Source organism: Ruditapes philippinarum, unplaced genomic scaffold (genome assembly GCF_026571515.1).
Source record: "Ruditapes philippinarum isolate M1 unplaced genomic scaffold, ASM2657151v2 ctg57_1_1_1_1, whole genome shotgun sequence".
Taxonomy (NCBI): Eukaryota; Metazoa; Mollusca; class Bivalvia; order Venerida; family Veneridae; genus Ruditapes; species Ruditapes philippinarum.
Window position 1 is genome coordinate 114,226 of NW_026855294.1, and position 15,208 is coordinate 129,433.

General features: G+C 32.0%; 1 protein-coding gene across 2 annotated transcripts; it reads right to left on the minus strand.

Annotated features, from left to right (window-relative positions):
• Positions 1–3,078: 3,078 nt before the first annotated feature.
• Positions 3,079–14,064, minus strand: LOC132742793 (uncharacterized). Of its 2 annotated transcripts, none has more exons than XM_060731269.1 (6): positions 13,909–14,064; positions 8,639–9,160; positions 8,141–8,260; positions 7,324–7,604; positions 6,866–7,076; positions 3,079–6,651 (listed from the first exon to the last, which is right to left on the minus strand). In XM_060731269.1, exons 1-6 carry the CDS (start codon positions 13,994–13,996, stop codon positions 6,557–6,559), a joined length of 1,317 nt encoding a protein of 438 aa, XP_060587252.1. In that variant the 5' UTR covers positions 13,997–14,064; the 3' UTR covers positions 3,079–6,556. The 2 variants fall into 2 exon arrangements, with proteins under 2 accessions (XP_060587252.1, XP_060587253.1); XM_060731270.1 differs by lacking the exon at positions 13,909–14,064 and adding an exon at positions 11,370–11,522.
• Positions 14,065–15,208: the final 1,144 nt, after the last annotated feature.

Here is a 15,208-nt window from a genome sequence, read left to right on the forward strand (position 1 = left end):
ACATTTTAAAAAAGTACAAAATAATTTGAATTGCATTTTCTTTTCCCCTGAATGAAAACCAAAATTCTTTTATTTAAGGAGATTTCAGGTTCAGAAATATTTTGGCCAAGCAATATAGTCAGGTAATTAATATGATATATAAAAATTATTTTGAAAAAAAAAACAGAATACAAGAATACATGTATGAACAATTGACTTATAGAAATATAAAAAACGTGGATATTAATATATGGCACATTTCAGCCTTCGGTTAGCTCAACGTTGTAACAATATTTTTGTCAACGTAAAACAAAGAACTTGTACAATATATTATCTAATATTTATTTACAATTTCCCACCTTTCCTATACATTTAATCCAGTCAGATATCATTATAAACTTATTTGTACTATGTTCTAAATGAATATTTCTATTTTCAGTAACAATTTTACACTAAAACTAGTTATCCTGTAACAATTTATTTCAGTTAAGATTTGAAACATTTTTTCCAGGTATCTTTATTTAATACAGTACATGTATGTTTTTAGTATATTTCAGTATTTAAAGCTGCACGCCTCCAGATGAGCCAAAATATTATCAAGAAATTTAATCTTAAGACAAATGTATTAAGATCTTAAGAAAAGTATAAAGGCATTGAGAAAGCCAAAGACAGCACAAGGTGATTACCATCTGCTTACCCAAGCTGAACAGGTAGCCCATGTCAGGCTACGAACTGGCCACAACAGGCTGAACGCACACATGTATGATAAACTAAAGCTGTCCAAATCACCTGTATGCTCCTGTGCCGTAGAAAATCAAACAGCAAAACATCTATTACAAAGATTCCCACATCTAGAGCAGCTGCAAAGAGAAGTGTGGCCAGCATGCAAGCACCCCACTGGAGGAGAAATTCTACGGGAATCTTGAGGCCCTCCGGAAGACTGCACATTTCATCGCTGTGGCTGGGGTGACGTTGTAGAAGGGCGAACGACAAGAAGAAGAAAAAAAAAGATTCAATATCTGATTAATTATTTACATGTTATGTGCGAGTAATGACTGATTTTGCAGTATCAATCACTGAGATTTTACTGCGTTAAGTACTAACGCAATAAGAGGTATTTATGTATATTTTGACCTATTTTTTTGGTAATTTTCTTGGATTATAAGTGTCGTTTGCAATGTGTAAACTCCTTTCTTTGTTCACTTCACAATATTAAACTTTTCAATATATTTTCAAAATTTTCATGAAAATTAGCATGAATCTGGAGGCATGCTGCTTTAAGTTTGCACGAAACTTAATTACACGAAAACTGCTGACCAGGTGTTTTTAACCCTTACCCTGCTGAAACCGGGAGTGATTAGCCTAAGCCACCATTATATAGCCATGTAAGCCTGCACGTCCATCCATGCAATTTGACCAGGCTGACCCATTCGCTTTTCCGTCAGAATTCCCTAAAATACCTGGATTTCAGGGGGGGGGGATACAATGTACATGTAAATAGATATAATAAAAATACAAAAATCAAAAATGAGAAGAAAAAATACTATCACTAATGAATTAAGAAAATACATGTAAACAGTTAATAATTATGATAAAATTACAAAAATAAAAAAATAAGAAAAAATCTATCGCTAATAGAGTAAGAAAATACATGTAAACAGTAATAATAAAAATACAAAAATCAAAATGAAAAAATGTACTATTGCTAATAGAGTAAGAAAATACATGTAAACAGTTATAATAAAAATACAAAAATAAGAAAAAAATATATATATATACGATTGATACATTGATACACAACAACAAACATGAAGGTAAATAGTGATTTGTTTAGTTACAATAATCATAGCTAGAAACAATTTATTTCATTCATTTAACAGTAAATTAATAAATGAAGTTTAAAACCCTATAAAGTCTCAAAAATACAATTACACGTAGATGTACTTTCATATGCATAAGTATAGCAAGTTTAATCAAGGACGGTGAAATTTTGATTTCATAAACAACACGGCAAAGATACAGTATCAAATTGATCTTGGTACATTTCTTCTGTTTTGGTAAAATAATTTTAAATGAATATAACACTGGAGTTAGTAAATTAGATCAATATCAAAACCTATTATTGCATGTCCAAATTTTTTATCTTAATTCTTACTTGTTTTTGCAAAATAAGCCCACAAAATGTATGTCGCTTACTGTATTCACTCATGTACAAAATTCTATCACCACAAATTAAGTTAAGTAAATTAATGAAGTTTGTTCTATCTGTTCACAATTATAAAAACAGAACATATGCCACGTAATTTGTATATATACTAGTAAATCTTCAAAAATATATGCATGCATATATAAAATAAGTTACATGTATAAAGATGATTGACAAGTAATATGGCTCTACATAGACGGTTGTATGGATATATAACCAATCAATATCCAATGAAAAGCGACGTAACAAACTTACAGTATGTATATTATATGGATTTATTTCATGCTTTCCCGTGTTTTATTGTAATTTATCAGATGATTTTATTCTGATATAAACCACCAGTGAAATTTATAAAATATAATTTTCACTGTAGCCGGACTATATCTGAATGCGGATGAAAAGAAAATCATATCTAACTGGAATAACAGGCAGAAATAAATGTCGTCATGCGTAAATTTTTGCTTCTTTAGGAAAAGAAAGTCGATGTCATCATACATCATGTTAAAAATGTAACAAAAAAAAGTTTTACATATAAGATTAAAATTTATTTCATTCGTGAACACAAGCTATTATATTTTAACTCGTGGCTACGCCACTCGTGAAAATGTTGCGTCTGGTGTTCACTCAGTTAAATTATATTTCAATCTTACATGCAAAACAAACAAATATCCTCTATATAACTGGAGCAACACTTGTAGACGCTTGCCACAAGAAGAAAATATTGCTTTTCAGCGCTTCTTACATTTTCCATTCTTAAAATGCATATCGGCCGTTTAAGTATTTAAAGATCCTGTATGTTTTGTGATTGATATTGTTACTGTTTGTATACCACACTTGCAAAATATTATATATGTATATAATTATGCAAATAAAACAATTTTCAAACATCGAAGAATATGTAAAATGTGTACTTCAAATATTTGTGCACATAATATTTAATCAATAAATTACATGCATTCATTTCTTATTGCAGAATTTGACTTAGAATGCTTATTGGAACTTACAATATTGACAAATCTTAATTTGTGCATCATATTTATGAAATAAAACCATGAAAAAATTGTGTTACAGGATCTTTAATATTCAAGCGCTTTGTCCGATGTATACCGGAATATGGTATTTAGTGTGATGCTCTAGTCTCAATCATATACTAAACATGTACATAATTCAACAATAAATACACGTCAACATTACTGAAACAAGCTTAAAGGTTTATGCCTCCACAAAACAAGAGCCACGGCCTGGCAGGGACAATGCTCGTTTCTTACACTTTTTCTAAAAGCAAAGAAATAAAAGACTTAAAATAAATCTTGAAGAAAGAAAATCCGTTCTTCCCTTTTTTATTTCAATAGTTAGGTCTAGTCACACTTGTTTCTGTACAAAAATTACTCATTACTATAATGTTTAATTATCAATTTTACATCTAAACTGTGCACATGGTCCAAATTTCACAGGTGTACAAAAACAACAAGAAATTAGCCATTTCATCAAATTATTTATGTCAGCTGATATCAATCTTAAACTGTGCACATTGTCCAAATTGACTAGCTGTACATCAAAGGGAAAGAAAGTAGGTTATCATATCAAATTATCTAGGTCACTGGTCTAAAACAATGCACATGGTCTGAATTTCATAGCTGTACATCAAATGATTAGAAAGTAGGTCAGTTTATCAAAATCTGGGTCAGATGATATCAAAGTTCAATTTTAAATTTAAAACTGTGCACATGGTTCAAATTTCATAGCTGTACATCAAAGGACAATAGCATATTCACTTTCTTCAATTATTAAGGTCAGCTTAAATCAAAGTTCAATTTTACATCTAAAACTTTGCACATGGTCTAAATTTCATAGCTGTACATAAAAAGACAAGTTTTCAAAATCTAGGTCAGCTGATATCAAAGTTCAATTTTACATCTGAAACTGTGCAAATTGTCTAAAATTTCATTGCACAAAAAAGTAGGTCACTTCATAAAATTTCTATGTCAGCTGATATCAAAGTTCAAAACTAGGTCACTTTGTTAAAATCTAAGTCAACTGATATCAAAGTTCAAATTTACATCTAAAACTGTGCACATGGTTCAGCTGTCAAAGATATAGGAAATTAGAGAATTTTATTAATTTGACCTTGACAGTCAATGTCAATTATGTAAAGGTCAAGTATAAATCAAATCCGTATATAAATAACAAAATTATGACGATGTAATCGAAATTCAATAACTGCACTTGTCAATGTCACTTTGCGTTTGATATAAAGATCCATTCAATAATAACTAGGAAATAGCTAGTTGCAGCAAAAATGAAACCAACAATAATTTGACCTTCAATGTTATTTATGAGTGAAGGTCAAGATCTCCTTGGTTAAATTGAAGGTCTTTCCTAGAAGATTGTTATGTTCAAGTCTGCAAGCCATCCATTCAAAAAGAACAAAGTTATAGCCACTTATAGCAAAATCAGCAAAAATCAAGCAAAATTTAGCCATTTGACCTTGAATGTCGAGGTCATTTATGAATGAACGCAAAGTTTAGTCTAGTTTTCTTGAAAGTCTTGTCCCAAGGGTCGTTGTGGCCAAATATGAGAACTTAGAAAGTAACGATCAAGGTTAAAGTTTGGGGACGAAAACGGCAACGGGAACGCCGCCATGACTGTAACAATACCTCTACTTTTTTCCCCAGAATAACCAATATTCAATCAGTTAACCTGTTTTCAGTCAATAATAATGGGGGGGGGGGGTTATGCTTGAAATCTTTTAGCCTTTAAAGAATCTATTAACATTTATCAATTTTAAAATTGGTCTTTCTTAGAAAACTGTTAATGTGTACAAAAAGAGCAGCTGAAGGTGTCATTTCTTAGTACGTTTATTGGGGCGCAAAATGATAAATGCATCCAACCATCACAGCCATTTTACCTTCCCCACTTTGTAATATTGACAAATATGGAAATTTGACTAGATCTGCCAGTTGGTATCACTTAGAAAAGATCTATTGTACAATCATCATTTGAAAAATATATTAATAAGGACCACTATGTAAAGTCGTGCTACATCATATAAGTTATTATTTTAAATACACCTATGACTGAGGTAAATGGTAAAACTTCTGTAGGTAATACTTTATAAAAAAAAATAGCTTGCTTGGAAAAATGTTTGTCCCTATTTTAAACAAGTGAATATGTTTATATAGTTACTGTTACAATGTCTCACTTAAAACTTGACAATTAATTAATCAAATTTGGCATTTCTGCAGAAGTTGAAGTTTACACAACATGCAACATGTTACTTCGTGCAATTTAGTCTGACATGACATCAGCAATGTGTTCGAATTTAGGTTGTGATTGAAAAGTGGTTGTTTCGGGATGCTATTCAAATCTAAACAAACAAACAAACAAAAGCACGTGAATGTTAAGTTATAATTCTGCAAATGTGCAGACTTTACCTGCCCTTGTTAGTTATTTCATTCATTATTATTTTATTTTCTTTGTGTGTGTGAAAAAGGCAAAATATTAAGAAATACAAAGGAAATAATTAAGCAAAAAATGCTTATCTGCCCAATGGAAATGCGTTTTAAATTACATAGTCAGGCACTCCAAGTTTTAAGTGAACATTTTTGATACTCGGTACTTTTTGAGAAAAATGAACCTTAACAAAAAAACGTTAACCAAGAAATTCAAAGTAAAAAAGGGGGACATAACTGAGGAAAATGTATAATAAATTTACTTGCCCTTTAGAAATGCATATGGAAGCATAAATCTAAATGCGTGTTTCTTTAATAAAGACATACATAGTCAAAAATCAATGTTTACGTCAGTTCAAATATATACATTTGTAAGCGTGCCCAAGGTTTTGAAATGGAGTAAAGCGCTCATATTTTGTCTCTGCGTATAGTATAGTAAAGTGCGATATAATATAAGAAATAGTACATAACGCTTTGCACCAGTGTAGTTGTTAGCCATATCTCAGTCTGGCAATTAAATGTATATGGACTGACTGATCAGCCACTAAAATTGTAGAAGACATTCCCGAAGTGTTATGTTTTTTTAAGAGACATTGAGTCTTACCTTTTCCTCAAGATTTAAAACCAAGGACCGCTAAGAGTTCACATGCACCAACTTTTTATATGCTGCACAACAATAATTAAACATTATTTATGTGTTATTTAACATAAAAGGATGCTGAGAACTTTGTTTACGCGAGTTTATTTAATCAGCCTCAACAACGGAAGGTGATTTGAAAACTCCATCGAAGTATGGTTGTTCACCATCATCTATATATATTACAAATAATGATAATAAGAATATTGCTATGAACAGCCAACAAACAAAATAACTAACTACAGTACAGTCCATTTTGTTTGACTCTATATCATCCTCTCTCTACATATCCTCCGGATACTGTCCTTTAACGTATGTCGCATCTGCAGGAGTATCTGCGTGGAGTTTTACGACAGGCCCTCCAAAAGTGTGACCATCTGTAAGTTACAAAATGGCAACAATGAAACTGAAGCAATTCTTATTAAGGGCAAACATGAAAGGAATTGGTATTAAGGATATTATGAAAAACAACTTTATACATTATGTAAATAATAATGGGTAATGTCATAATGGGTAATGGAAAAATCTAAACAGTTTAAAATCAAGTATTCGTTTCCTCAACATGGTTCCTTAATGTTTATTTTTACTTACTTGCATCTAGTTCGGCGCCAGATCTAAAGTCTATACTAAATGGTATTTTTTCTTCATTTGTTTCAACCGGTTCCTCTGGATGGTTTTCACTTTGTCCAGTGGGTTCACTTACAGCACTCTCTCTTCCACTGTCGTCATCTGTAGCAAGTGAAGCCGTGTCATCTACTGCTTGCGAATCAAGAAAAGACGTCTCTTCATGTCCCTCATCCTGCTGAAAAGTAAATTAGTTTACAACTAAATTTCACTGAATACGTTTAAATTCCGATATAAACTCAGCACATTTGACATACAAAACTTAAGTTGTAAAAAACAAAGTCAATAAAGCAAATTGCAGAACGTGATAACGATGCGCATTTGTCTGTAATTATGTTTGACCAATGCAATTAAGTTTTCATTTATGCCGTCATGTTTTCAGTTATGCGATCAAGTTTGAGAATTAACATTTAAACATTTCATACTTCCTCAGTGCTATGGTCATCATTGTTTGGTACATTATCTCCGGCTTCAGTGTGTCCTGTTTCCGTAACTGCAGTGGTATCTCTACCAGCAAGTGCAGTCTCGACATCCCTTTGTCTCCGACAACACCTTTTTCTCAAGACGACAAGACAGATCAAACAGATCACAATGATAATAGTAATAACTATAACACCAATGATGAGCCCTTTATGGTCCGAAATAATTGTTTCAACATCTTCTTGTATTATAGTTGTCGGGAGATTTGTTGGCGTTCTGTCCAGATCTTGAAAAAAAAGAGTTCATCGATAGTGTAAGTTCATCGATAGTGTAAACACTTTTTTCGGTTAAAAATGTACTTAAAAGTAAGTAGTAATATCTCACAAAACAATACAATGTTTTAGCTGAAATGTTCAAAGCCTCTATGCAGGATTGATTGTTTGAACAAACAAAAGCAAATAAAGTCAATCAAATCGGTTTAGATTTGGTCAGTTCATAATAATCATTAAGGTCGATGAACACTAAAAATGTCACCTCTAATGGTTTGACTCCCGCCACCATGGCCACTGACGTTGACTTCTTTAATTATAGGATGAAATATTTCCGAAGATTAATCACTACTTATTAATCACCTGAAAAAATGCTCAAATGGGTCTTGGTCGCAATATGACCTAAACTGTGTTAGTGCGCAGTGAATCCAAACAAACGATAAAGAAAGGATCTTCGTTACCTTTCATCAGAAAAGCTTGAAAGTCACTATGACCCTAAAACTATCGGAATGCCTCTCCCCCATCTAAATAAAGATAAACAAAATAAACTTACAAGGGCAGTGCTTTTCGCACTTAGGTGGTACAGATTTTGTTATCATGGAGCACATGTTTATGCATTCCGTGCATCTTACATCATCCCAGTATAAGTTGGTATCACAGGGAAGTCGAGAGTCTGTAAAAAAGTACACAAGAAATAATGAAGCATGTGTATTATATGCAAACAGATCCTAACTTTTTTCTTTCTAATTATTAACCTGTTGAACTGGAGATGAGCAGCGAGATTGCAAGGTTTTGCAAAATGGCCTTGGTATATACATGTGAAAATTACTAATTACTTTCGATTCCAGCTTATTAATGGTTAAGTATGTGAAGACATAAAAAGTATATAATCTATGATAGATGTAATTCAATCCCTTTTTGAGCATATCAAGAATAGTGCATTAATCATACTATTGACTTGCCAAAAATAAAATGAATAAAAAATAACCACATGTACATGTATGTAATAAAATGCAAAGACATAACTATCTTATTTCCGTCCCTGACTTACCATTGTAACTAAGCCCGATCAGTTTATTTTCCACGACAACATCATCTTTATTTCCAGTCAGCTGTAAGATGTGGTTCTTGTCCGTCGCAAGACTTTGCCACATCTTTGGAATTCCTGAATGTGTTGCGCAAATCACGAATACCTTCTTCCGTTTTAATTCATTTACCACTTCATTCACATTGTCTATTTCTGAAGCATCATCGACAACAAAGTATAGCATTTCGGCAATCTTTGTTTTTGTATCATGATTAAGATACTTTCTTAAAGCATCTTTTATTAGTGTATTTTGAATGACATTACCCTGGTTGAATCTTAGATATACGAAATCACTTATCCAGTCCTTATCAGTCTTTGTAATTTTCAATGTTTCATTACCAGTTGCACTAACTGGAATTATGATTATCTCTGAGTAATCAGTTTGGAGTTGAGAGATGCCACGTAGTATAAAGTCCTTTTGTGCAGCAAATGACTGCACCGTGCTTGCGTGCCACACAATGACGGTTCTAGATGGGTGTTGAGTAGCTGGAAATAAAAAATAACAAGGACACATTATCTTTAGATACAAATGTTTATGCTTGTAAGTTTAACTCTTGTGAATTGCAGTTAATACACAGTGAAATAATAATATAATAATAATAATTTATATGTTCTGATAATACAAAGGCGATATACGAAATATGTGAACCCATGCATGAACCATTGTGAGAAATTTCTTATGATATCAAACACATGTTACTTTCGATCACTGTACGTATCTTTCTTCTGAGCTCGTACTTTCTCGCAAAAACATACGGAATTCAGTTAGGGCCATCGTGGTTTTGCGCTGTCGCCCTGGGTTTTGCGTGTGACACACCACCCCATCATAGTGAATATTTGTATGAAACTATTCTGTAGTCCTTCGAAGAATAAGCAAGTTATAGACAGGACAAATCTAGAATTACTCACGGAATGACGGACGCATATACACCAAACCGCCAAAATTGAGAAGTGACGACGAAGTAGAGCTCACCAAAAGGGAAATCAAAGCTCACCAAAAGGGAAATCAACAATTCAAAAATTATCTGACCAGTAAGCATAATACATCAAAGCATACGTTAAATACAGTTTTGATATTTTTATTTGACCTTTGACCTCTTGTGACCTTGGCCTTCATTTTGCACTCAACGTACTAAGTCATATTAAAATGCATTTATGTATATACTCGCAAATGAATGTTTTATTTTGTTATTTGACCTTTGACCCTTATGTTTGACCTTGACCTTTGAACGGCGGACGTGCGACATACCAACCCCTTTGTGCCAAATTATTTTGTATTCCTTCAAAGAATACGCAAGATACAGCGCAAACAAAAAATATTAATATTTTTATTTGACCTTTGACCTCTTGTGACCTTGACCTTCATTTTTCCGCGAGACAACTCAACTCAACATGGAGAACCTTTGTGCTAAGTTAACATTAAAATACATCTATGTTTTAATTTGTTATTTGACATCTGACCCCTTACTGTAACCTTGACCTTTACCAAATTACCACAGACACCTAAATTTTTCGCGCGACACTCCGCCTCACTATGGAGAACATTTGTCCCAAGTCATATAAAGATCTCTTCATGCATGTAGAAGTTACCCTCCGGACACGGGTTTAGCGCTGCTCCCGAAGTGTGACCTTGACCTTTGAGCGGCGGACCTGGGTTTTGTGTGCAACACACCCCCAATCATGGTGGACATGTGTAACAAATTATTTTGTAATCTTTAAAAAAAATGAGCCAGATATAGACTGGACGGACTGACGCACGTACACTAAGTGGCGACTAAGTCGAGCTCACCGCGAGCGAGCTCGACAAAAAAAACTAACAATGTAGAGCATTAATTACTGTGTGAAACTTCAATGAGTTAACTGAGGGAAAAAAATTATAGAAGTTAATTAAGGTAGAGTTATAGTTCTGAGACACTGTACTTTCACTTGTCTCTATCACTGCGAGAAGTTTTAATCAAAATCCTTCAATGACATTCATTTTTTGTGTGGACAACACCTAATAATCGTTTGGTTTATTATTGTAGCGACAAGTTTAAATTGTGGGATTCCGATACATTTCATTTCCGATACATTTCCTTCGTTTTTATTTGGTTTTCTTTTTTTTTTTTTTTTTCTTTTTTTTTCGTTTTTTGATTATTATTATTATTATTATTATTGTTATTATTATTATTATTTAGCGTGTTTATGTGATTAAGAGATTAAGAGTTACAATGCTAGTAAAATAGGCATTGGTATGAGGTCAAACGTATGTGTCAAGCGTGTCAATCGTTTGGTTTATTATTGTAGCGACAAGTTTAAATTGTGGGATTCCGATACATTTCATAGTAGTATATTATATGTAAAAATTATGCACCAATAATGCATATATATAGATATCGATAATTCATTCGTGGAATTTCCCGTCTATTTTTGGGTATAAAAATTGGTTTTACCCAACTGCATGATACTATTTATAGAATTCCGCATACTGAAACCTGCATGTATAAAGATACTTAAATATCATGATAACATGACAGATGACCAACATCTACAAACATTAATATCACTATTTGTTACCTATTAAAAAAAAGAACTAAAATCGCTTTGTGAGGGATTTAGCCAGGTTTCTTGGATCTAAAAATAACTTAAACTTTACAATTGGAAAACAATCCCGTAATCAACAAATATAGTACACATCTATGAATGCAAAAGCTACCTTGTTCATTTGAGCTTATATATTCCAACAAGAATAAGAATATTGGAAAATATATGCCTCTGTAATTAAATTTACCCATGTCTTTAAATCTATCAAAATAAAAATGAATGATGCAACTTTAACTTTCACGTGACTATTGGGTAAAGCCCAAGTTTTGTTATTGCCCCTTGTTACTTATATAGTAAACAATGTCTTTATAAAATGAATGATGCAACTTTAACTTTCACGTGACTATTGGGTAAAGCCCAAGTTTTGTTATTTCCCCTCATCACTTATATAGTAAACAATATCTTTATAATTGGCATTAAAAGAGAGTTTTATCTATCTTTGCATATTTGACTTTTAAATATTTTTGTAAAGCATGTATAAATTAAATATTTTTTCTCTAGGCAGTTTCGTGTTTAAAGCAGTACGCCTCGAGATTTAAGCTATTATCTTTTTTATTCAATCACCATTGCTATACTAAATTTAATTACAGAATAAAGTGTGAACATTTTTCAGGGAGTGATCGCTCACTTCTTAATGATGACTATTAATTAGTGATGGTGTGCAATTTGTATGAATATTGCTCATGGTAAATGCTCACTTAATTTTGTTGAACTATTAATTAGTGATGGTGTGCAATTTGTATGAATATTGCTCATAGTAAATGCTCACTTAATTTTGTTGATCTTGCGTGTTATTTACTTCCCCATCTGGGGGATGGGGGCCAAGCAGTCATGCCCCCCTTACCCCATCACACCCACCTTTTCCCTCTGGACCCCCGAACGTACCTTATTTTCACTAAGCAGAAATCATTATAATAATAATAATAAAAATAAAAATAAAAAATAATAATAATAATAATAATAATAATAATAATAATAATAAAAAATAATAATAATAAAAATAATAATAATAATAATAATAATAATAATAATAATAATAATAACAATAATAAATAAAGACTTCATTTAACGAGAGAACTCATTTGAACAACATATCAATCTTCCACGAGGCCCTCAACATGAGGTAATTTGTTTTTTCTTCAATATTTTGTATTTTTGCTGTTACGCTTGTGATCTTTTATTGTTGAATTCATTCTTAAATGAAATTTATAAGTTTTTTATTTTCTTTCCTTAATTTGTAAGAACTGACATTAAGGTCTCTATCAGACCCTGTCCGGACTATACGATAACATGTTAGCAACACTGCTCGTATATAAATGCATGCATCTTCCAACGATGCTTTTACTAGGCCTTTTGTATACAAAAATATAAAAGGTGAGGAATAAATATTTCTTATTTCTTCTTTCGAAAGGTCAAACATGATATTTACTACCTTTGAGCTTGTTAGATGATAACAGCGGAAGATCAATGCAGCGCTGAATATGAAATTATTTGTCATGAAATAAGCAAGGTGTAAACAATGTAGTACTTTGACATGTATACAAAATCACAAAACTTGCCAAAGAGCAACTGATGCAAATGATAATTCAGGTAATTGGCCAATAAGTAACGTTTTAAACAGCTATAGAACACAAACATATATAAAATTGATAAATGAAAATAAAAGTACTTTTGGGGGCACTATTGGCCTAAAGAGTAACATTATGCTCATTTTTTTTACTGTCAAGTAAGCCAAAAACCTTGCATTTTTCTAAAGATTTAATGGACATTGACCCGTGATTGAGTATAATGTTAAACTTCATACGTACGTATTTATAAATTTAAATTGGTCAGGCGCGGTGTTTTAAATTATATTTTTTATAAATAGTCGATTTACTACACTGATTAAGAGTTAGTAAATGTGTTACGATTCATTTGAAATACTGCAAAGAAAAAATATAATTTCAAACACTAAAAATATTAAACACTAACACTTAGGATAAAATATAAAAACTGCCTAAAATATAAAAGAAAGACTGCCCTCCCTTTGTTACCGATAAATTCAGAATGTTATTTAAATTATTGACTATTCAGATAAAGTTGGTTATAAAATTGAAAACAGATAAGACAGAATGTAAAATTATTTTGAGCTTCACTCATGGATGAGCATAATGTCACAAAACAAAAAAGTAATTCAGGGATTCCAGTGATGCCTGCGTTTTTGTTCATGTTTTTTTTCCCCCAGCTTTTCTAATGCAAGAAAATTGTAAATATTTAGTTTAATTTCAGCATACTTTGTTTTTCCTTAAAGACAAAAATGTGAAATATAATAAGAATTGAATTGATTCTTCTTTAATATATCGATATATATACTTTTCACATGGTGAAACAGGAAATCCCCGATAAGCCTATTTTGGGGAATGGGTTAAACCAATGCGTTTCTATATATAAATTATACTCGTAATTTAGACTTTTCAATTAAATCATTTTTTTAATAATTAGATATTTTCTAAAATCTATTTTAATTATTTTAAGGTAAAATGGTACATAATTATTCATATAATCTGCCCAGAGAGTTTTACTGTCCCTATATACATATTACATAGCTTAAACTAAGCATAGATTTACTATAAAATAGTCACTAATTGTTTTAACATTAAAATATGACTTACTTTGATTGCATGAAACTATATAATATCCATTTATAGCACTTAATACCATTAAAGGCAAAAGCGGATTTGATTTAAGTAGTTTTACCATTTCTTCACAAATGAGGTAACATTATATCTGCAGTAGCTGTCATCCGATATGTACAAAGCGCGCGCATATGAGAGTGAAGGTATGATAAAGGTGTGCACGTTTATCACGGGGAGGAACTGTTACACGATGGATTGAGTTCGTCAAGAGTTCTTCTGATAACTGTCACGGAGTTCGTCGGAAAACCTTTGTATATACTACAAAAACACTCGTCAAAATCTTTAAAAAGTGAGTTTAACTTTAATGATTACCTTTGCCTTACATCTTGTATTATGTGTCAAAAACTTTTTCATGGGCCATTTTTCATTGCCTCTTGTTTAAAATCTGGTAGTTTTGAGTAAAATATCCAAATTATTTGCCAATTCGCACGTATTGACCCGTTTATTTCTGGTCTTTAGTCCTGCCATTCATAATAAACTAGAAATGTGTCATCATGCCACGGATGCCCCCGCATGCAGCCAAAATTTCAGATGTTATAATATTTAGTTCCAAATTTGTTTGCACAAATAATTTTTAACCATTTTCATACAATGTTCAAGGCACTGAAATTATTCAGTCTAAATCTTTTGAAAATAGCATATTTCATATTTGTAGCCAAAATAATGGGCATTGGCTACATAAATTTCAGTGCTGAAACTGAAATTTCAAAATTTTTACAACATTCAAGAAAGATAAGTTTGTCCAAAATCATTGAACCACGACCAAATTCAAACTTAAACTGCTTATTCCTAAGATGTATCTATATTATTTTCAAAGTGAAAGGGACATAACTCTGCCAAAAAGTCATCGAACCATGACCAAATTCAAACTTGACCTGCCCATTCCTTTGACATATCCATATGTCAAATTTGAGTAGTTGGGTAGATAATGAACAGAAACTGTAAATTTCATATTATTTTCAAAGTGAAAGGGGCATTACTCTGCCAAAAATCATTGAACCATGACCAAATTCCAACTTGGCCTGGGCGTTCCAAAAATATATCCATATGTCAAATTTGAGTTGAATGTGTTGTACCATTGGGGAGATAATAAACAGAAACTGAAAATTTAATATTATTTTCAAAGTGAAAGGGGCATAACTCTGCCAAAAATCATTGAACCATAACCAACTTTGAACTTGACCTGCGCATTCCTGTGACGTATCCATATGTCAAGTTTGAGTTAAAATTGTTGTACCATTGGGGAGATAATGACCGGAAACTGAAAATTTCATAT